Here is a 24,585-nt window from a genome sequence, read left to right on the forward strand (position 1 = left end):
TACATATCTTACCACATTCACCCATTCATACACACACTCATACGCCTAATATACACTTTATTTTTTACACTGAAAAATAAAGTGTATATTAGGCCTTTATCCACAGCTCATACGGTCTCGCGACCATGGTGCAGTCAAAAAGTGTATGAAAAGTAAATCTTAAAGGATCCATGTACTGCAGTATATCCTCTCTTTCAAGCACTCCACTCAGCTTTCATCAAGGAGACAACTAAAAGAATGAAAGCATTTGTAGATTCAGTAAAGTTCATCCGACTCTCCCCGTCTTCAGGTAAATTGCAGAGAACAAGTAAATGTTTCCATAACACATGCATGTCGTATTCACTCTGTGTTTGAAATATTTGGATTTTCACTGGGATTGGAGCTATAAAAACATAGTATATAGACTTATTTTCTCGATTTGAACTTTACTCTTTATTTCTGGTTCTATATTTAAAAATATTATTGGACAAGTATGTGTACTGTTGCACTGTTTCAATATAAATAGATGAACAGCTTGGGAAAAAAGGACAACTAACATGAACAACTATGCTGGATGGAAAAATAGCCAAAACATAAATATACAAGTAGGTGACAAAATAGAGGTCTATACAAGGAAACAATTAACAACAACAGACAGTGACTGAATACAAAGAAAACTGTAAAATGTTCACAATGCAAATAGTGCAAAGACATAAATACTGAGCATAAATTGGGGGTTGTGCATAGCGTGGGCTAAGCATTTTGGCATACAGAATATAGTGTGAAGGAACTAAATTTGATAGTGATGTAAGATATACATGTTAACTATTCGAAATTGTATAATTTACCATTTGTAGGTCAAGAGAATATTTAAGTGATACATGGTTATTGACGTTATAAGGGATTACACTGCCCATCAGAGTAATAGCTAGGCCTAAATTATGTTGCTTAAGAGATCAAAAGGCTTCATGGCAGACATCACAGCTTTCCTTCTCACATGAACATGTGTTCATCAAAACAGTTGCCCTCAACAAACAGAAACATATCAAAATGTTTCCGAGCGTTTTCTAATGAACGCAAACCTACCTACCAACAAATGTGATAGAACTTCATTATTAAGACAATAGATATATTTTATTATTGAAGGTGGAGTCAGCAATTTTGAAGAACGCTTGATGTCAAAATCACTTTTTGTCCAAATCAGTGAATATCTTCTCAAGATCTGCTACCTGTTCGTACCGAGTGTGCGCTGGGAAAAAAAATCTGGTTTTCACACCTATAAACACTGCAGGCAAATGTGGACTCCACCTTTATCACCATATTAGATTGCTTTAAAAGAAAAGCTATTCAATATTTATTTGACGGATATTTTTCAGTCAAATACGTAGTGGAGTAAAGTCGTGGCCAGACCAACCAACGCATATTCTGCTTATTTCCACCCTGATAATCAGAGTGAATGAAGGCCATGAGTCCAGTAAAAATAATAAAGATATTAAGCTAATATACAGCACTTTTCAAGCCAAAGTTTAAAATTATATACATGATTGAAGCAGGATGTTTCTTTCTTTCCTTCCCATAGTAACATTGTAGTCTCGCAGATACAGGCCAAACTACATTGTAATTCCCCTGTCGTGGTGTCTCTCATCGACCAGGAGGTGTCGCTGTAGCCTTTCGCCTTGACCTTTCTCGCGCCTTCCACTTCCGTCTACGTCAGTCGCTCTCACAACACTGAATATGGCGGCCAGCTCGGATCTGAATCCTCCTCCTTTCCCGTCCACAGAAGAGCCTGCAACCGGATTCTCTGACATGGCAGATGGTGATAGTGACGAGGGCGAGGACATTTTCATCAACAACGTATGTTTGATGTTCATTTCTATGAAAGTATCGCCTGTCTGTGACGGCTTTATCCGCCGTAGGTGAACGAGCCTCTTTATCTGGGATCATGGGATCCAACATAACTGGCAACCACTGATAGAGGGCGAGCACTGGGCGGGTCAGGTTTTCTATTAAAAAAAGATAAGAAATGGATTCATGAAGTCAGGTAAAGTTAGTCATTTGAGCAGTTTTACCTCGAGAAGAGGTTAGCATTACTTCATTAACCTTCTCTGGTGCTGAACTGTTATATTTTTAAGATGCTCCAGTTTACGTGTCTGGGTGAACAGATAATGTTTATATTTGTTGTTTAGAGCCGCTTTCTTATTCTTGTTTATCTACAGTGCTGGAGGAAGTATTTATTTCCTTTAGCCTATGTAAAAAGTGAAAGTAGGCTATTCATCATTGACTTATCGATCAATTATTTCAGCTGTTTGTACATACTGTGGGGATGCTTAATTTACAACTAAACACATTATACAAGCTTACCCTATGCTTCACATGCAAAAATCTTCATTTGTAAAGTAACTAGTAACTAAGTGCTGTGGAGAAGAAGAAAAATAAAGCAAAGTAAAGTACCTCAAGTCTGTACATGAATAAATGTACAATGTTGCATATCTGTGTCTGTGTAAAACTTTATAATGGTCATGAAACAAACAACAAAAACGGAGTACTCCTCTAAACTTGTGTCCCTCCTGTCTGCAGTGTAACCCTGTGGCAGTTAGCCAAGGAGTTTCTCAGTCAGAGCGTGTTAGTGAAGAGCCTCTGGACCTGTTTGAGAGGAGGAGAGGAGGAGGAGGAGGCCAACAGCACACCTGCCAAATCCAACGGAGTTCACTCTGATGATGACAACGACCTGTTTGCGGGTTGGGAGACATTTTCTGCTTTGTTTTTAACCGTCTTTTTTAATTTGCATTGTTTACAGGTTCTTTATATAATGTTTTATGGGAAGGTTTTTTTTCGAATGTTGGTCATGCTCAACCATTTTCATGCTGCTGGCTGCTTTAGTCATCTATTCAATAATAAAAATTGTTATTAAGCTAGTAGTAAACTATTGTAAATGTTGACACATGACTACCACAATTTCCCAGAGCTTAGTGTTTCATGATTTGCAGTTGACATGATATTAAACAGAGTATAGCAGCATAACTTAGCATGTTTGAGGCTTGAATCAGAGACTGTTGGACATTCCTTCCCTATAATTAATTTTGTCAGTTAGTTTTCTGTCTGTGGACAAATCAGTTTATCCTCTAAATGTTTAAGTTCTGGCTTGGAGACTTTAAGGGCCAGTTTCACAGACATGGATTAAGCCAATTCCTTGACTACATGGAATTTTGAATGGAGATTGTCCATTGAAAGTACAATTTAGTCGAGTACTTGGCTTAATCCATGTCTGTGAAACTGGACCCAAATATAAGCATTATAAACTTTGGGCGTGAAGTTTGAAAGATATGGGTAATTACTAGGCAGGGGAAGTCCAGTGTCATTTGTTTATGAGTTGTATTATAGGAGATGCAGACTCCATACTGGGACTTAAAGTCAGGATTTCTCTGCTCCTGCTTTTACTTTTCTGTGAACAAAAGTCTTTCAGTACTCCTTTTAGACAGCAATGCGCTTTTTTGTTAAAGGTCACGCAAAATGCACTCCTCCATGTTTTTCCAACATGCATATTGGCCCCAGCCGCCAGGTATGACTAGAGACTCTCAAAATATGAGGAAAAAACAACCATCTCTCGTTTGCTCCACCTCCACCTTTCTGAAAACCGGTGTTCAAGAACCCAAGTCACATTTCCCTCAATACCAACCTTTGAACCAAGATTCAGGGAAAATCAGAGCAGACTGGGCTTTTTAGAAGTTGGGCTCATTTCCAAGTTATTAGAACCATTTGGGGTTAATACAAGCAGCTTTACGGTCCAACAGTCTAAGGCTACAATATTTTTACAAGATTACTAAATAAAAAGTATCTTATCTTATGACAGAATAGAAAAGGCAGTTAATTTTATTTAATCAGAAGTATTTTCTTTCTCCAGAGGCACAAGTGGAGCTGAGTGCAGACAATCCCGGTGGCTCTGCAGAGAAGGAGCTCTCCACTTCCTCTGTCCCAGGCCCTGCTTTCTCCTCCACTCAGAGCCCTGCAGCCCTGCAGCCCACATCCATGGAGCAGGTAAGGGCCGCGTCACAGCTCACGTTCCAAGAAAATTTAAACAATAAATAGCATCCAATGCTTTTTCACCTGTCATGGGACAATATGAAAATCTCATCTACCGATTATCCTGCCCAACATAATTTATTTACAGTATTATTATCCAAACAATTATCACAATTTACCTAACACTCTTAACATGGTTTCAAGACAAAGAAAGGAAGAAACATCATTATAAGGAAGGAAACACATGTTTTCTTCATGGTAAACAGTCAAACAATCTTAGGAATTACTAATCAATAACAACTGTACATAAAAGAGCAAGTCACTCACGTTAGGATATTCACGATTTTTGATAATTGAAATTCACCACACATTGTTAGTTTTTTATGGCGATTAGTGATCAAATCTTTTATCCTCATATATATTTTGCATTGGCTTGCTTGTTGCTGCAAAATGAGATTGAGTTTTCTCCCAGTTGAGTTCTTCTTGTTGATCACAGTTGGAGGAGGCCAAGGATAGTTTTGATGTGGATGTTGCCGTCACCAACCCTGAGAAAATTGGTCAGTTTTTTATTGTCTCATTTTCAGTTCCTTCAGATGTTATTATTTGTAAAGAAAATGTATTATTAACATGGAATAAAGACCTCATTGATTCTTGTCTTTTTTTCAATGTTTCTATCCTTGTAGGAGATGGCATGAATGCATATGTGGCCTACAAAGTATCCACCAGGGTCTGTATTCAAGATTGTGGTGATACATATATTTTGTGTATTTTTACGTGGTTCCTTAAGCTGCTAGTATGTCTAAATCTTCACTATTGTTTCAAGTATATAGTTTTCAACTTTTGTCCCCTTCTAGTCAACTGTCCCTGTCTCTGCTCTCAGACGTCCTTGGCTATGTTCAGGAGTAAAGCTTTCACTGTGAGGAGGCGTTACAGCGACTTCCTGGGTCTTTATGAGAGGCTGTCTGTCAAGCAGTCACTCCAGGGCTGCATTATTCCACCCCCGCCTGAGAAAAGTGTTGTAGGTGCGTGTCTTGGCCTCTTTTTCTTAACTGTTTTTTTTTCCTTTGCGATTTGTCTGCTTTTGCGTTTTGTGACTTTCATTGGGATCAACAGGAATGACCAAAATGAAGGTGGGAATGGACGACCCTTCATCAGTGGAGTTTGTGGAGCGAAGAAGATCAGCTCTGGAGAGGCAAGGATCCAAACATGTTTCATACAGTGACATTTTAAATAAGATGATGACATGTGTATGTTTCTGTTCCCTCTGAGATTTGTGTGTGTTGTGTGCATGTTATATGTGTACGTTTTATGTCTTCATTCTCTTCATCTTGCTTGCTGCCTGCCTGTATGTTTTTGTTTTTCATTTTAGGTATCTTCAGAGAATAGTTTCTCACCCATCTATACTACAAGATCCCGATGTCCGTGACTTCTTGGAGAAAGAAGATGTGAGTGTTTTTAAGATACAACAAGATTTTCTTATAGCAATAAGCTGGAAAATGACTTCATACATGTTTCAGATTTTGTTCCTCGCCTTGAGAAGGAATGGTCCGCTGAGTTTTTGTTTAAATATATTATATATTACATATATAATATTTAAAAAAAGAATTATTCTTGAGTGACATATTGACAGATTAACCCAGTGTGTGTGTGTGTGTGTGTGTGTGTGTGTGTGTGTGTGTGTGTGTGTGTGTGTGTGTGTGTGTGTGTGTGTGTGTGTGTGTGTGTGTGTGTGTGTGTGTGTGTGTGTGTGTGTGTGTGTGTGTGTGTGTGTGTGTGTGTGTGTGTGTGTGTGTGTGTGTGTGTGTGTGTGTGTGTGTGTGTGTGCGCGTGTGCACGCTTTTTTTTTCAGCTACCCAGAGCGAACACCCAGGCGCTGAGTGGAGCTGGCTTCCTCAAAATGTTCAATAAGGCATCAGATGCTGTCAACAAGATGACCATCAAGATGAATGAGTCTGACACTGTAAGGGGACTTGTGTGTCTGTGGCCTGCATATGGACATCCATTTGATAATTCTGTCAATGCATTGTTGAAATAACCCTGATAGATTGGTCAAGGCGCCAGAATAAAGTAGGATTTTGGGATATGAAATGTATAAATCATGAGAAGATCATTTTAATATAAAACCTGATAACATGAACTGTCTTGTATTTCTGATTATTTTTCAATCTATACTTCCTGGGTATTGATTTTTTTACATTTACTCACTGCCTTTTAAAATTTCTATAGACCTTTGCACAGGATGATAACTTCATATCATGACTGATTTGTGTGATTTGTTTTGGAAGAATGTGAAGAAACATCTTGAGTAACTAATGCAATTTAAAACATGTATTTATTGTTTGAGCTGCAATTATACAAAGGATTAAACTAAGTTCCAATCATATTTGTTATTGTTATATATTTTATATTTTATTCAGTGGTTTGAGGACAAGTTCCAGGAGGTGGACAGCGAGGAGCAGCAGCTGAGGAAGCTTCATGCCTTGGTTGATTCCCTGGTCAATCACAGGAAGGGTGAGCTACATCTGCCTTTCATGAATTTTACTGATAATATGGCTTTCCTGTTCATTTATTCCTTGCTCATTTTGTGTTAAGATGCATTAAGTTATGTAGGCCTATTTGTAAGCTTGACAACGCAATTAAACTTTCAAATTTAGTTCTTGCTTTCTTCTTTTCACAACCGACCCCTTGATGGGGTTGGTCGGTCGTCACAATGTGTCAGGGTGTCTTTGATGATTAATTTCTTCTTTATTACAATAAGTTGGAAACACATTTCAAGCCAACACCTTAAGCTTCAATTTAATGTAGGAATGACTATTGAAAGATGTTTTGTTGATGAGCAATTCACACTAGAGTAAAAAGTGTGCCTAACAACCCTGTTCTCCCCTACAGTCCATCTGCAATAAAGTGTGACTCTAGGAGACTCAATAAGTTTTTTTGTTTCCTGCTTGTTAAAAAAAACCTCAGAGCTATGTGGGAACACGGCGGTATTTGCCAAAAGTATGGCCATGTTGGGAAACGCAGAGGACAACACTGCCCTGTCCCGGGCCCTGTCCCAGCTGGCCGACGTGGAGGACAAGATGGAGCAGCTACATCACGAGCAGGCAGCCAGTGACTTTTTCATCTTTGAAGAGCTGCTGGCCGACTACATCCGCTTGCTGGGTGCAATGAGGGTACGCTCAAAGCTGCACAATGGTAGATATACAGTAGGAAGAAATACAGATAAGGATTTTTCTGTAAAGGTTAATAATAAGTGAGTAGTTCCTGTGACAAAGAATAAAATAAAGAGAAAAAAAACCACCCCTTGAATATTATTATTATTATAGGTGCTCCGAGAAACTTTCACCCTGCGTTCCGTATCGCATCCTATCTTCTATTTAGTATGGTAGAAAAAAGATTTAGGATGTCCAGATTTAGGATGGTTAGAAGTACCCGGATGTCTACTACATCTGGCCAAGATTTTTAGTGTTGAAAACAGCATCCTATTTGGGCGATTCTGACCCACAATCCAGTGCGTACCTGTAGTGACGTCACATCGACGGAGCCTCCATATGAAAACAAACAGAGATGCGACGTATATAAAAGCAAGAGGCAAGATCAAGACGCAATGTTATGATGAACTAATTAAGTAAAAGTATGTCCCAATTGTATGCCTACTGCATCCTAAATATATTATTTTTATCATCCCATGTAGTATGTAGAATAGAAAAAAGAATGAGTATGCGATTCGGAACACAGGGTCAGTTTTTTTAGTTCTTGCATCCCCTTTGGACAAAAGAGGTGTTGTTTTTACTACGCCAACTGTTGTCCCTGGGTGAGCGTACCCATGACAAAGGCATTCAGAAAAACTATAAAAAAATAGCATTCAATTTATGAGCATCAGAGGAAGTATGACTGTTTCAGAAATATTTAAAAGTTCCTAATAGCACCTTTTTAAGTAAACATTATTTTGTAAAGCTGAATAACTTAAACAGATATGTAGATAAAAATGTAGTTATAAAAGCGGTAAATATTGGGATTTAAGTCAGGAAACTACAGTCTGTCAGTGTTTAATAGTGTTATACATCCTGCATTTTGTCAGAGAAACACAAAGACAGCAGTAAAGGAACTCTTGAGTATTCTTTAATAAGCTATTGTGCTAGCTTAGTTTTACTGCATGTGTGCTACCTGTCTCTCTGTTTATGTGGAATAATAGTGTTCCTCTTGTGATCTTAATCTAAAATGGATGACCACAGGGGTGTTTTGACCAGCGAGTGCGGGCGTGGCAGCGATGGCAGGAGGCTCAGAGCACGCTCCAGAAGAAGAGAGAGGCAGAGGCCAAGCTGCTATGGGCAAACAAGCCCGACAAACTGCAGCAGGCCAAAGAGGAGATCACTGAGGTAACAGACACATCTGCTACAGGGCTGCATACGTTCCAGTCTTTCACGTTGTTTTTAAATTTCAAATAGTAACCTATTATCATACTAGGTTGATCATTTCCAACCAGAACCAGACTCAATAGCTGATGCCCTCTCTTACAAAGGGGAGAATGCTTGTTCTTTCCATTGCTTGTATATGCAATGGACAAAATTACTTATTGTGAGATGAGAACTTTATTGTTTGATATACCTATGGTAGTTTGTACTTGAAGCCAAATCTTCCGTGACACGAATAGAAATGATTGCTGATTCAAGCTTCTCAATTGTGAGAAATTGCTACTCGGTGTTTTTTATGATTTAGATTTTTTTGGGTCAAAAAGCTATAAATAACTACATAGACGTCAGTCAAGCAGCAATTTAACAAAAAAAACTTTTGACATAATTTCATGTCATGTCAAAATGCATTCACCATATTACAGAATAGTATCAATGGGAGTATCAAATAAGTATTGATCGATGAGCACTATCAGTATCGATAATACAATACCGATACCTAATGCCACTAGTGCATTTTCCACAAAAGTGTTTGCTATTTCTTTCTTGGTACGGTATTTTCCGATTGGATGCCTTACTGTGTTCAGAGATAAGGACTTTGTAACGGGTTTCTGTAGTCCTTCAGAACAAGCAGCTGATGTTAATCTGATAAGGGCTTAAAGGAAATGCAAGTGTCACTCATGTTCTTAAATTGTATCATGACATGCTGATATATCGATATTGATACATTGTGTTTTGTTTTCATATTCATGTGTCCTCAGTGGGAGGCGAGGGCTACTCAGTACGAGAGAGATTTTGACAGAATTGGCATGACTGTACGCAAGGAGGTTCTCAGGTTTGAGGTATGTTTATCTCTTTTATCGTTCTTAAAAAAAATTACTAGATTGGATAGTGTATTTGAATCAAATTTGTTTCAAAGTGAACTTTTTCAACTGGCCAATTAATGACATTTCATTGTTGTTCAAAGTGAAAGTACTCTGAATATGGACATGCATTTATTTTTCATTAGCACTTATACTGTTATAAAATGAGCATTTTATTATGAGACCAACAGAATTATTTCATCAGGGTCTTCATTAGGCACGTTATATTTATCAACAAAAAAAATCAAACAGATAGGACTGACTGAGGCAAGATCTGGAAGAAGAAGATCTGGAACAAACGGTTTCTAAGAGCTAAGGTGCAGCAAGTAATGTTTCAACTGGAGGCATGACATCATCAGAGTACCAAAGACATGTTCACAGGAGTAATGAGTTTCAGTAATGAGATGTCTCTTGTGGGCAGAATACCGTAATAACAGATCTGTCTAATGTGTAGAGAGGTGTGATGTTACTTTGTAGCAGCCTGGTATCATTTACATGTGACTTAAGGAAGGCAAACACACAGAAATTGCTCTGGATAGCTAACCGCTGCAATATTTGGCGCTCATAGCGAGTGCCCAGCCCGGCTCGTTCACCGAATCGCCAATCCGCGGCTTTCTGGCCGTGCTTTGTATAAATATAAACTGCTGCTGGTTCTGAGCATAGATAGTAAATAAAATGGATGTAGCCTCCGGGCTGACCTCAGTTATTCCAACTGCATCCAATCGTCCTGGCCTATGTGCATCGCCATCTTGTCAGTTTGACTCTACCTCATTTCCTCTTGCCGAAAAAGGGCATTGATGTGACGTCCGGGGGAGGGCGATACACCCATCTAGCTGTCGTAAACCTCCGAGGCGAAGTGAGGGCTAGCGGGCGGCTAGCTTTCATTCAAGAGACCGCACCCTAATTATTCATATATATTTTAACCTCCAATAGAATAAAAACTAGCCAGCTAGAAAAAAATTCCCCCCCCCCCCTCAGTGTTGTCATGGAGATTTGAACTAAACATACAGACTAGAATGGTTTCTTGAACCAGGCCTTAAATAGGTTTAATAATGCTGTGAATACTGCATATTTAACATTGGAGTCAAAGAGAAATTGCTCTGTTTTGAAACCTGCCCTTAGTGGCCACTCGGTTTCACTGCAATTTTTGTCACTTCCGCATTGGATGCTGGTAGAACTCGCTGTGGTTGGGGCTTGGCTCTGAGCCAGCTTTTTTAAGATCACCGTTAGCGGCTGTTTGTAAACCTCCAACTTTTTTTTCAGCTTGCACACTACAGACAGGTAGCGGATTGTGAGAAGATTTAAGCTGATTTTGAAAAAAAGTGTTCTAGATAACAATCACTTAGTATGCCTTTAATTCTGAAAAAAAAATATAAATAAACTGTCTGGTGTTGATTTTTAATTTGGCGTTTTCCTGTTCCAAAAATTATAAATAAAGGTTAAATAAAAATTCCCCAGGTACACTTTGTTTGAAACAATTTAACAGCACCCATCCAATCAAGTTGCAGAAGGAAAACATGACATCAGGTTACCTTAGTAAGTGTCAGTTGGGAAAACATATTGATCATTTTGTGCGAGTACAGAAACTATGCTGTGGTCAACAAAAGACAAATTAAAGTTTGCAAACTGTGTAGGTCAAACATTACAGATGAAACAATTTGCACCTTTTGTATAACATTTGTAGGTTCACAATTGGCATTACATTTGGTGAAAAGCTCAAAATGACTTGTTTAAGGCTTAAAGCTCAAACTTGACTGGAACTTCAGTGCTAAGAATTGAGACTTACCAAAACAATGACTTGGTCCCACCTTTGCTTGGAAGTCGGTGAAGTTCCTTAAACTAACTTTTCAATTGGCAAAGATCTTGAGACATGACAATACTTTTTCTTTCATTTCAGAAAGAAAAAGCCAAGGATTTCAAGAGCCAGATAATCAAATATTTGGATGCAATGCTTCAGTCTCAACATCGGGTAATTATATAACCACATGAAGTATTAAATTCAGCATGAACATTTTAATTAATTAAATGTTTTTAACTATACAATTTAATTATATATTTTTATTATGACTATGATTTTTAAATATATGTTATAAATAATACTTATTGAAATATTGTGCACCCTTACTCGTTTACCTCCTTTAATTCTTCGCTTTCTAATTATATTCCAGCTTATAAAGTTCTGGGAGGCGTTCCTGCCTGAGGCGAAGGCAATAGCATAATGAAGGAGACCTTTTTACAGACCCCAACTGCCTTTTTTTGAACACTTTACCTCTTGACCAGGAACTGAGAGGACAATTTTTGAAACACACAAGAAACTTCCATCCATTTTTTTCTTTTGTCTTTTTAATCATAGTGTATTCTCTTATCTTGTACAGTTATTTGATATAATAAGCTGTTTGTCCTTGACTGAAAGATGGTATAAAGCAGGAATCCATCAGAGATGAACCTGGCCGTAGTATTTGTAAACCCCACTATGTCAGTGGGCTATATATTTATGTTTCTTGCTTAACACTGAGGTACTGACCTAGAATAACATTGTCTATACTAGTTTACATTAAAAGGAAGATGTATGTAAGTCATTCCAGTCTCTTAACAAGCTATGTTGATGGATGCTTGTCCATAAGGATTTGATGCACTAAAATGAATTGTACAGTTGGAGGAGCTGCTTTAAAAAAATAAAATACCACTATTGATGACTGAAATAATTTACCAGGAGTTTTAGCAGATTGTTACAGTGTATCACATAATAAATATAAGATCATACAAGTCATATGAAGACTCAGATTTGACAAGGTTACAGGCTTGTCTGAGATGTTACAATATAATAGGTTACAGTGCTTTCTTAGTATTTTCTACGATTATGTATTTCCTAGAATCATGTTTATTAAATCAATCCATTTCTTCCGCACAAACTTGCTGCAGAGATTGTTTACTGCCCATGTAAATGACTATTGATGTGTATGTGGACATGAGCAGTACTTTAAATTGAATCATACAACTGTTGTCTGATATTATAGGTTACCATACTTTTTTTTAAATTAAATTTGTTTAACAATGACAGAAAGGCACAGACATTCAATTGATATGGACCCTTATTTTCTTATTCGCATTTGTAAGTGTATTTTTTTTCTGTTTCATATTTACGCGAGAATGTGCTATATTTTTGTAACCACTTTGCATTAGCACACACATTTTCCTGGAAATGCAATGCAGGCAGATGAACAAAATAAATATGATTGGTTAAGCTTTCGACTCTGTTTCTGTGTGTGGGCGTGTGCATGTGTAATTTTATTTTGATGGGGTTGGATTTACCCTTTTTTAAATATATATAAATGCTGTAAAATAGAATTTAATGTAAAAAAAAATATTCTAAAACGAAAATATGCATAGCCTACTCAATGTGTACAGATGTAAGTTATAAGTGGGTATAAACATAAACAAGTAATATTATAAATTGGCACATTGGGCTTGAGAGTTCAGCAGTCAGATGACGTTCGTTTTGGTTTTGAGATATTATAAATATATTGTTTTATTTATTTTAATTTCCCCATAGATAGAATGTATATAAAAGAGTGGTATGACCTGGAAGTGCGCGCGGTGAAGCGGGCGGTGCCGTGTTTCTACATCCGGTGTGCTCGAGCCTCTCACGAGCAGCGAAGACTGGAGAGAGAGAGAGCCATCGACGCTCCGCTGCTAGCGTGAAACATCACTAACAAGTAATGCCGAAAAGCCCACATTTAGCTAAAGACATTTGCGTACATTTGGCGTGACAAGTACACCCAGCCGTGTCCTGCTCGTCTGCAATTAGCCACAGCGAAGGTAAGCCCGTGGTGTTTGTTTGCGATTAGCTGGCGAACCAAACACTTGATAGTAGGCTTTTTGGTTTTAAGCTAATGTTTTTTTTTTGCTAACAGAGCTAATTTCCTTGTTGCGCTTTCTCCAGCTGTCACCTAGCCGTCAGGAGGTGCGGCGTTGATGCCGAGCATTGAGTTTTTGTTTAAATTGCTGTCAATTAACTAAACAATGTTATGATTGACAAGTAAATATTTGTATCGCGTTGGTTCGCAGGATATATTTTAAGCCCGAACAGCAACTATGTCCTTATAATGTTAGGCTAAGGTTAGCTTAGTAGCTGGTTGGTCAGATGTTATGTTGGCAAACTGGAAAGCTTTGACTGGTGTTTATTCCGCTCACTAATCGATGTGACCATCACTAATGTTAGACTGCCAAAGCAGGCTTTGTCCATGAGACGTTGGCGTGCAGCTGCCAACTCTCTTCCTTGTTTTGATTCAAGGGGCCCGCTTACAAAGGATCGATCATCTGTATATTAGCTTCAGCTGCCTCTGTCCAACAATTCCTCACGTGTAAAGTTTCATCTCTTCTCCTCAATGCGAGGTAAGGGATGCAAAACAGACAGACAGGTTATGAAATGTGCGAATCAACCCAAGGCCCCTCCCCAGCCTGCTTACTGTGTGGATACAACTGTGTTGGAGCATATAGCTAACTGTTGCAAGTTTGATTTTTCCAGGTGCACAAGTTTGGTGTAAATGTCAAGTTAAAATGTACATCGAAGTGTAGATGTAATGCATAATCAATGCAATCCTCTGTTCGATGTCAGACACGCATAGATACGGTATATCGCGATGCAAAGTGTCCTTGTCAACTCTGCATTGATAGCTTATTACAAAATCAATATAGTATGGCTCGTATTCAGTTACTCCCCCATCTAGTAAAATAATTGATTAACCTATTTTCCACTAAATAACACAGTGCAGAATAGTGAAGTTGACATTTTATTGAAATATATATGGGGAAATATGCTCAAACTTGGGCTTTGTGGATCCATAATAAATAACTCAATGTATCCTTTTAAGAGAATCCTACTGGAAGAATAGCTGGAAAAAATTGTTTGTTGCATTTATCTAAAGTGTTGTGATGAAGTAGAACATGTCAGCAAATGCATGCCACGGTTTAGAGGTGTCTACTTCGGAAAATCCGGATTTAAGCAAAAAGTAGTTCAAATACATTTGCATTTCATTCCTGTATATTTGTTCGGAACATTTGTTTAATTATTGCAAGTAATTATTCAGTGACCAGGCTGTCGTCAACGGCTTGCCCTTCACCCTATGTTAGCTTTGAACAGTTGATTAGTACATCATGTAGACGACCTCAGTAAAGTTCAACTAATATAAGTTGCCTTGAGAAAGATATATTTCTGCTGATCGCGCAATGTTTTTAGGAGATTTAGATCAAACCCCTTAGGCGGAGGAATGAGGTCATTGTTGGCGCACACATCTGCCATGTGTTGTTTCCTGTGAAAAGATGGAGGGAAATTATGGATTCTCTACATTCCCTGCAGTTATAGTTTGAAAGAGTTGACTTTAAGGAGAGTCAAAAAGAGGCAGCTATGAGCTGGCATTGCCTCAGTGGGAGTCACACTACTGGCAAGCCCCCCTTTTAAGCTGATCTTTTCACTGAAGGTTTATCACTCCACTCAGTGCCTTCATGTTTCTGTTAAAATGAAAATATATCAACGGATTAGTTATTTTTAATAGATGGTAATAAGCTAGAAGCATCTTTAGTTTTTGAGATATTGTGACAGGCACATCTGTGGACTATACTCACGGTTTTGGAGTCTTAAATACATGTTCAATGTTGCCATAGTAAGGGAAATGTACCAGTCAATAGTGCTTGTTTAACAAAGTAGCTAGTAACCAATTGTATCAACTTTCCTGAACTGTTAGTTTTCAATTACCATCATCTTTGCGTCAGTCTGTCTTGCTACAGTGGTATTGTGCCTTTTCGATTAGACAGTAAGCAGTTGTGTTTATCTGTATGTTTTCTTCACAGTTCACTAGGAGATTATGACAGCCTGTGAAAATAATACCATCATAATTCCTTGTTTATATATTTCCATGAATGCCATATTCTTGCTTCAATCGTTTCCAGTGAGACTATAGCAATTGTGTAAAATGGCCTGATGCATATGTTCAGCTGAAAGAATATTGGTGCTGTGACGAAGATGTGAGATCAGCACAACTTACTGTCTGAACCCACAGCAACTAAATTTTCAGGGCATCGGTAACATGACACATTTCTTGTGCATGCAGAATGAGCTTCCTCTAAACGTGTAACGCAGTGGGATTTAGTTGAACTTAAGCAAGACAACATAATTTATATCATTGAGCTTTAGTGGATAAAAATTATATTATCACTGCAGTTTAAGGAAGCGGAATGAAGGAGAAATCAAATATAAGTGATTAAAAAAAAATGGTTTCCTTTTTATTGTTATAGGTTGCAAATAAAGATGTTAATGTTAAGCTCTTACACAGGCCAAGCCACTGTCAAATTAAATACCACTATGCAAATAAGCCTTACATCAAACATCAGGCTGTGTGATCGTAAATCTATGCCATCATCAAACAGGCAGTTATGGTTACGACTCTACCTGTCCTCATCCATCACAAAAGTAACTAAAGTATCCACGCCTGAAACTCTACCGTGATGTTCAGAATCCAAAGCATGGACACCTTAGCATTTCTCCAACATGCTCATCAGACCAGGTTTTGTCCTTTCTCTCACCTGGAGAAGTCGGGATAGGAATCAACAATCAGTTCTTTCTTTCTTTGTCTGGTTCCTGGTAGTCATGCAGCTCTGAATAACAGGGCCTGGAAAAGTGTGCTAGTTTTATTCTCAACGTATTTGTACACGTTTTACCACACAGAAAGGGCCAAAAGGTTTTGTTTCCAGCACGGATTTTAAGCATGCCTGGAAAACCACTTCTTAGCTCTTTGTTTGCAATGCATCACATTTGAATTGCTGTCAAAACAGTAATCCAGTAAAGAAACTGAACACATAGCTTCTTAATCTGCAGTACGAATTTTTAATGCATAGAATCCTTTCATGCATTTCTTCTGAGAAACAAAATTACTTTTATATGGTGCCAAAGGGTGTGTATCCTCAAACATGTCTTCATTTATCAGGGGACATGGCACCTCCACAGGGATAAAAGCCTGGGATTTCCCACGTTGCTCCAAAACTGAAGAACCCATTACACAGTATGTTCCCTATTCCACAGCCAAAGTCCAGTGTACTGTTTTAATTTATTCTTCCCTTTATTATTAAGTGGTCGACTGATATAAACTTATTTTTAGTTTTTTGTAATTGCTCCATAATGTGAACAAAATCCTCAGGGACATGCAATCCACTAGGGCTGGCCCGGATGCCATTTTTCAGGCTTCGAATATTCGTTGGTTTTTCCGAGCGAATATTCGAATATTCGTTCCATCAAAAACAACATAAAAAAAACTAAAAAAAAAAAAAAAAACTTTCATAATCCCTATATACTCCCTGGAACCGATTTTGACAGTATCTGCATATTTTGTTGAAGATTTACGCGCTCGGAGGTGAAGTAATGGATGCGCTATGACACTTAGTGATGTAATATCCTCCTAAATGAGCAATACTACTACTACTACTACAATATTACTAACTTTTATATCCAAATATAAAATTATTTGATGACATTATATTGCAGTAGGGGAGAACGGGGTAAGTAGGCACACTTTTTACTCTAGTGAGAATTGCTCATCACCAAAACATCTGTCAATAGCCATTCCTACATTAAATTGAAGCTTAAGGTGTTGGCTTGAAATGTGTGTCTCTCTTTTTTTCCAACTTATTGTAATGAAGAAGTAATTTACCATCAAAGACACTCTGACACATTGTGACAACCAACCCCATCAAGGGGTCGGTTGTCACACACTATGGGGTTGTTTGTCACAATGTTATCTTAATGGGAAAAATCTTAAAAAGGCAAGGAGGCAGAACCAAATTTGAATGTTTAATTGCATTGTCAAGTTGACAAATAGGCCTACATAACGTTCTGTAGCCTTGGCAGCTGGTCTAGTTTGGGATGCACTGGGTTGTTTTGATTTTGTTGCCCTTTTTTCTTTTGCTTGCTAGCTGCCTTTTCCTGCTCTATTCTTTCCTTCTCTGGGGTGTCAGTGAGGATACAGCTTGACAATTTATTTCGTTATTGGGTTCCTTTTCTGGCTGCAGCCTTGAGATAACATGTGACAACCAACCCCCCAAAAAATTTGACGACCAACCCCAACTTGAATTTCTTGCTAGCATCAAGGCCAACAACCATCTGACAACTAATTAGCTTGCTAACCACAATCTAAACTATAGTTTACCCTTCACACTTTCTGAGGGTAACAAGTGTTTTGTTATAAACCCATTGTGTAAAAGCCTAGAAGAAAAATACTGAGAAGCAAAATATTTTGAATTTGACATGAAAAACACAAAACATCCTCTCACCTGAAATGCAGCTGTCTTCCTCCAAGGAAGTCTATGTATGTGACCTCTGATCCCAATTCTGGACCTTTTTTATATCAACATTTCAGAGCTGGCGCGCTCTGGTGGCGAGATATAACGAATGTGACATCCAACCCATGTGACAAATTACCCTGTTCTCCCCTACTAGCTTCTTGCAAAAAAAAATATATATATATATAAAAAAAATAAATAAAAAAAACGAAGCTCCGAATACTAATTTAAGCTCCGAATACTAATTTTCCGAACGAATATTCGAATAATTCGGGCCAGCCCTACAATCCACCATCATCAATTAGTGAGAAAAGATACTGCAGAGTTAGGCCAGAGTTAAGGCATTTAATGTGTGTATCAATAACCAGACAGGAAACGATACACAGGTAAAAAATGCTACTTAGTGGCTCATTACAACATATAGTGTGACACACACTTATAATGAAAGGGTGGGGATGTTTTGACACTTTTCATGCATGTATTTTGCTGCCTTGTGTATATAATTAAGTTATTTTCCCACTTTTAATATTATTTTTCCTCCCGAATCCTCACATCAGGCATGTTGGAACATGTTAAAAATAAAGCGTGGCTGGGGTGATATAATCTTGCCGGTCGGTAATCCAGTTGACAAATGCACAAAGAAGAAACTGTACATCCATTTTTGTTTCCAAAAAGACACAAACTCTTCGGTTAACACTGTGAAAATCGTTCAGAATTCCCTCTCATTCATACACTGTAGCAGAAATATAACTACAAGCTCCAAAAGAAATACTGCATTTCTTTGTTTTCTTACAATAGACTCAGTTGACTTTAATCATTGTGGATTTTGCAAAAGAGTCACCCCTCAATTAATCCTTCGAGGTTAAATAAAGGAAAATGGAGAAATGTTTTAATGAATATGAACTGAGTTTTGAATCACTGACCAGGCTTAAAGGTTGAGTCAATGATTCTGGAGAACGCATGTTGTCATATTTGTCAAAGATCAGTTTTTGTCCAAATCGGTGAAAATGATCCGCTGCCTGCCTGTCTGTGTGTGTGCTGAAAAAAAAGATACAGTGTTAATACACACTTACACAGCCTTGGCTCTGTAAACGGGCCTGTTGTTAGCTACGGTGGACCACCTTAGTTTACATACCCTTTGTTAATGTTTACATACAAGTTTACAGAGCCACTGGATTTTTTTAGTGCAAGCATGCACAGGTAATGGATTGTGAGGAGATATTCACTGATTTGACAAAGTGATTTTCAGAACAAGCGTGCTCCAGAATCGCTGACTCCACCTTTTTAAATGTACACCAGTGTTTCCCCCAGGTTCACACAGCAGCGGTGCCGCCGCTGCTATAAAAATTATTTGCATATCAATTTAGGTTTAAAAAAAATAAAAATAATATTTTTTTTTGCTGCATGCGGAGCCTGTCTCATATCCGCACGTCGCCCACGCTCCCAACGGGTGGACTCTCGCGCAGCTTACCGCTAGGAATGTCTGCTGAAAGTTCTACAGCTCAGGATTTTAAGCCATGAATTGATGAACTTGCATCAATGAAAAAGATGTCAGTTTTCTAAAGGGCTTTAAATAGGCCAATCTATGTGGCTAAATAGCATAGTGTCTAAGGATGAATGCTAACATTATCTGGTTATGTGTTATGTAGCTAACGTTAGCTAGCTGCTCCGTTTTGTTTCCAGTGGTGGCTTTTTTCATTACCAATGTAAACTGTCATAAATAGTTTACACTGGTGCTGGGTCATGATTCCAAAAAAAAAATTATATTCCATAATAGCTTTCTCAATGAACCTGAATGTTGCCTTCTCCTTCACAGAACAAAAAATACATTTCCACTAAATTGATTCTAGAAAAGGCACAGATCGGTTGATTTGTATTCACCAGAATGCAGGAAATTAAGTTAATAAGTGTTAAGTTCAAAATTTTCTGGGGGGTGCCCCCATACCCCCCACCTATAATTTGTACCCCCAAATGTTGAAACAAAACCTAGCCTATTTGCCCTGTTGGTTTACAATATATTCATTTGTTTTTACTTTTTGGATTAAAAAGAAGGCATGTCGGTAAACTACATGTCTGGCCCTTAGGGCAACCGTGCACCAACCACTTAGTGCACCAGATTCATGCATTCAAATTTAAAGGGTACAAAAAACTTTCGGCCGGGGGGGCACACCACCGCTGCTGAAGAAAATCCTGCGGGAAACACTGTACACCCATAACTCTGCAGCCAGTTGCATCCATAAAGCAGAATAAACAAATCACACATCAGTTTCCTTTAAGGGGTAGTTCAGAATTTTTGAAGTGGGTTGTAACTTGTATTGAACTTATGTATAGTTAGTCTGTTACCTAATGGAGACGGAGGTCAGCGCAGTAATTTTAAGGAGTTTGAGTGAGACGTCACTGTAGCAGTCAGCCATGTACTATTGCAAAGGGGGCCAACACATTTTTACCTACAATTGTTCAATTGTACACTAAATTAAGGATTTTTCACTGCTGATTTTCAAACTGGTAGGCTGCACTGCTTAGGGAGACTACTATTTATTTCCGGCAATGTGTTATTACGCCAACTCGTGCTGGTTCAGTGCAGCCTATCAGTCCGCAAATCTGAAGTGAAAAAATCCTACATTAAGTGTACAATTGGACATTTAGTTTAGGTACGTATTTATATACGTGGTAAAAAGAAATTCGGCTAGTCCCCTTTGCAACAGTACAATGCTCACTTCTGCTACAGCGATTTCACCCCCCCAAACTTTGGAAATTTTGCGCCATCTCTATAAGGTAAAAGACTATGCATAAGTACCTCATACAACCCCACTTCAAAAATACTGTTCTATGCCCTTGATATTGCACTAACAACTTGGACTAAACTGAACATTTCTCTTTCTAGCTGCTTTACAAGGTCATATTTAATTCTGTTTCTTAGCTGCAATGTGTATTCAACTGCAGTTGCCTCAGACTGCTCTTGGGTAAACAGCAGCAACCAGGAAATAATCAGTGATAATAGTCGGGTGTGAACGGGCTGAACACAGATTGGCTGTGTGTTTATTATCCTGCGTCCACTGGGGCTTAATCTGTGTGAGGATGGTAAACCTTGTCTTCTATCAGGAGAAACAACCTAGCTGAGCTAATCTAAACGCAGGTGCACGCCCGATCAGTGTCCTTCAATTGAAATGGAAATGGAAAACTTGTACAGCAGCTCACCATTGGTCTTTTCCGCAAACCTGTTTTATTGCCATGTTTTTCGGTTCCCGGCTTTATATAATAGCAACAGTGCACAGTTGCCCTTGAGTGCAAACTAGCTGTATTTGATGCTGGGATTTGTGCAGGCAATACTGAACATGAGTCATCAGGAAGCCCACACACAATAATTTCTCAGCAGCAGCCTTTCCATGCTCAGGAATTAGAGCACTGAAATGAAAACATTAGCTGATGACTTTTTTTCAGTTAATAATAGGAGGAATTGGTAATCCGCTTTATTTAGAATAAACAAGTTTTCTTCAGCAGTTGCTGAAGATGAGTATCAGAATAGGAAGTGTCCAAGGAGGCTTTCTGTTGATCAACATTATGTCTTAGTGATTGCGAAATCATACACCAAACTGCCTTCATGTTGTATGAAAAAGATTTTGCTGAGCACTTGACAAAGTCAGACTAGTTTCCAGTCAGCTAAGCTATGGTGTCCTTGTGAGTAGTGGACATAGCTTTATACAATTGTTTACATAATATTCCCAGGTGACATTGTCCAGCAGGCTATAGCTGTGGCGCACTGTCTTAGATGCCTTCATGACCACAAACTATGGCTTAAGGTTTGTGTTGATGCTAAAACTGTTTGCTATGGCAACTGTGACTGGATGGCTATCTCTTTATGCCCAACGGTGCTGTTACATTAAGCCAGCCATGTCCTTATTTATCATTGTCTAGAATTAATTAACCACCATGAGTTAGCAAATTAATGTGATGCACCTAGTGCAATGTAGCCGACACACTGCCTGTGCAGTGCATGATTTGCCCCCCAACTGAACTGTGATTAGATGTGGTGGTCTTGTTTTTCTTCTTTTTTTTCAAATCAAAATATTTTCCAACTTTTGGTTTATTGTGTCTATTCACTTCATGAAAAGGGAGACATGTTTTTAGAAATAACAAGTATTTAATGTGGCACTACATTAAATTGTCATTTGCAATGTCTGCAATGCTGGTGTTTTCATGAGGTCATAGTCATGTCTTTTCATTATGAACCTGACTATTATCAGATCCTTTCAAGTAATTTAAATCTGATTTTGAATATCATAATTTCTAGTCATGTTTTTATGCTAGTGGAGTTAATACGATATTTTCACACTCCTAGTCAAAGAAGATCAGCATGCATCTTGTGGTTTTGTTCTTAAAACTATTTTTTTTAGCGGAATTTCATCAGATTAAAATTTCGTACAAATCATTTACCCTATTCTGCTCTCTGCTGAAATTGTGCTGTGTTGTGTTACAGGTCTTCCACTTCCTCCTTCCTGTGACAAATGTTGAGGCCAGAGATCAGCCTGTTCAACAACTCTTAGAGGTGACAAGGTGAGGAAGGGGCGAGTGCCGGTTAGCTACAAGGTTTTGTCTGATGAGAGTGACTGTGCCATCCAGGCACTGCCAGTGACTAGGGCTGTGGCTGTGGTGGGCCTGGCCCAGGAGGCCTTTTTGTTCATCACTCCAGGCCTCCACTCATCTTTGCTGCTCTCACCATGGATCAACAGAGAGACAAACACAGTGAGCGGCCCGCCAGGGCCACTAAAGCATCCCAGGGAAGTCGTAGCGGACACTCGTCCCGGCCCTCTGGCTCCTCCAGCTCCTCTGGGGTTCTCATGGTGGGGCCAAATTTTCGTGTGGGCAAGAAGATCGGCTGTGGGAATTTTGGTGAACTGAAGCTCGGTAAGTTGTGTGTAAAACTTGTATTATGTTCTAGACCAGTGGTTCTCAAAGTGCGGCCCGCGGGCCAGTGGCGGCCCGCGGAAGCATATCTGGCGGCCCGCGGCCCGCATTGAATTATGAATTATTAAAAAAAAAAAAAAAAAATTATATATTTTTTTATTTTTTTTATTGAAACGCACGGAGGGGATGCGTCCCCCGTAACAGTAAAAACAGTACAGGGGTCGAAACACTTAAATATCCCTCCTAATTGTTTGTATTCATTCCCCACTTATTAAACTTGCGAAGTTCGGCTGGCCTCTGCCTCTCGTTGCAGACGGCTGGTCAGCCTCCCGCAGTGCAGCAGGCAGTGTAGTGGTCCCAATGTAAGTTGTTAGATAGTGAGCTTGTCAAGCCCAATACGATGCACTTTCTCACATTCAAGGTGAATTAGATTAGGTCAAGTGTCTACGGATGGATGCTAACATTATCTGGTTTCTAACTCTTTTGCCTAAAGTTTAGCTAACAAACTAACGTTAGCTAGCTGCTGATAGCCATGGAACTATCTGCCTAGTTGACTGCTGATAGCCCACCCTGTTTATTTCCAATGTATAGTGTCATAATAGTTAACACTGCTGCTGCATCATGAGTAGTGAGTCCTACAAAAAACACTCCAAAAGGTGATACGTTTTCAATGTGTAGAAAGTTTTGAACAATAAAGTAGAATAAATATTTGAATGCAATACAGAATGCCTCAGTGCCTTGATTTATATTCCATTAGATGTGTGTCAATGGGAGCGAGTTGTCTTTTCCTTAACATTTCCACCATAAATAAATACAGAAGACACAAATTACTGCATAAAAATTAACCAAAATGCACAAAATTAAGTGTTTGAACCTCAGATTTTTCTGGGGGACAACCCCCAGACCCCCGCTTCTAATGTGTGTTCCCCAATGTTGAAATGAGACCTAGCCCTTCATTTATTACTTTAAATGTGTTAATTACACAGTATTGGATGCTGACCAATACATGTAAACTGTAAAGACGCAAAGACGCTGGCCATTGAAATTATTTCAGTTTTATAATTTTTTTTCCTTCGGCGGCCCTCGGTCCAATGTTGGGTTCCTAAATTGGCCCTCAGCTATCAAAAGTTTGAGAACCCCTGTTCTAGACACTACAGAAATTGAATGAGGTACACCCAACTAGGGGTGTGCACGTGTACATGTGTAACCGTTTAGTAAATCATAACCGTTTAGGAAAAATCAATAAACGAAAAACCGTTTTTTTTTTTTTCAAAATTTAAATTTTCTTTTTTTCAAAATTTTGAAATATGTTCTGGAGACACGCGAATTAGTTTATTTTACATCACTAATAAACTAATTGGGGATGATAAAAGCTAGTCTGCCGAATCTGTCTGTCCCTCGGCATGTGTGTATATCGGCGCACACACACACACACACACACACACACACACACACACACACACACACACACACACACACACACAGGGAGTCGCCGCGCTCGGGCTCGAGTCACAGCCACGGACGAGTGATGAAAGATAACCTAAAGATTAAAGTTACCCGGTTGACGCGAACTATGCGCGTAATGCTGGGCTTACACAAGAGGACTTTTAAAAGACTTTAAAAAGACTGAAGACTGAAACCCTCTTACATCTAAAGACAATCATCTCACACCTGAAGACAACTAGTCATTAGTTTTCAGTCACAGAGTGAGATTTTGAAAAGACAGAGGGTCTCATATTGCAAGACTACAACTAAATTCCTTTTGAGATTAATATTATTTCCGCAAACGCGATTTTGATTATTTAATTTAAAATAAGTGAATTCAATATTCCGAGTGGGGGACTTCCTTTAGTTATTTGACCAGCTTTATTTGCTGATCTCGTCCCCCAATAACTTTAACTCCTAACCCTAAATTTGACGGTAACGTGTTAAGGTTGTGCGGCTGTCAGCCTGGTTTTCCAGCCGAGGTTGCTAGGAAAAAGTGTCCGAAATAAGTGCCTCACAGTTGGACACAGGTCGCGACTAATGCCGCTCCTCCTGCGTCGTGCTTGGTGCATGCGAGAGTGTGACAGTGTTTA

The 24,585-nt window shown here is 38.8% G+C and overlaps 2 protein-coding genes across 3 annotated transcripts in view; both read left to right on the forward strand.

Annotated features, from left to right (window-relative positions):
* Positions 1 to 1,713: 1,713 nt before the first annotated feature.
* LOC307255009 (sorting nexin-1-like) lies at positions 1,714 to 12,501 on the forward strand (the record flags this gene model as incomplete). Its single annotated transcript, XM_080033605.1, is given in 16 exon segments — positions 1,714 to 1,833; positions 2,557 to 2,636; positions 2,638 to 2,717; positions 3,881 to 4,014; positions 4,496 to 4,556; positions 4,683 to 4,726; positions 4,880 to 5,021; positions 5,113 to 5,191; positions 5,369 to 5,444; positions 5,849 to 5,959; positions 6,417 to 6,510; positions 6,964 to 7,169; positions 8,232 to 8,375; positions 9,170 to 9,250; positions 11,169 to 11,240; positions 11,440 to 12,501. Coding segments are annotated over 16 exon segments (1,575 nt in total). The 3' UTR covers positions 11,491 to 12,501.
* Positions 12,502 to 12,950: 449 nt separating this feature from the next.
* csnk1g1 (casein kinase 1, gamma 1) overlaps positions 12,951 to 24,585 on the forward strand; it is a 52,063-nt gene continuing 40,428 nt past the window's right edge. For both annotated transcript variants that reach the window (XM_080027745.1, XM_080027746.1), the window contains exons 1-2: positions 12,951 to 13,090; positions 22,080 to 22,507. In XM_080027745.1, the coding sequence (XP_079883871.1) occupies positions 22,321 to 22,507 (187 nt within the window). In that variant the 5' untranslated portion in view covers positions 12,951 to 13,090; positions 22,080 to 22,320. The remainder of the gene's footprint in view (positions 13,091 to 22,079; positions 22,508 to 24,585) is intronic.

Source organism: Ammodytes marinus, assembly GCF_949987685.1.
Source record: "Ammodytes marinus genome assembly, chromosome: 1".
NCBI lineage: Eukaryota > Metazoa > Chordata > Actinopteri > Uranoscopiformes > Ammodytidae > Ammodytes > Ammodytes marinus.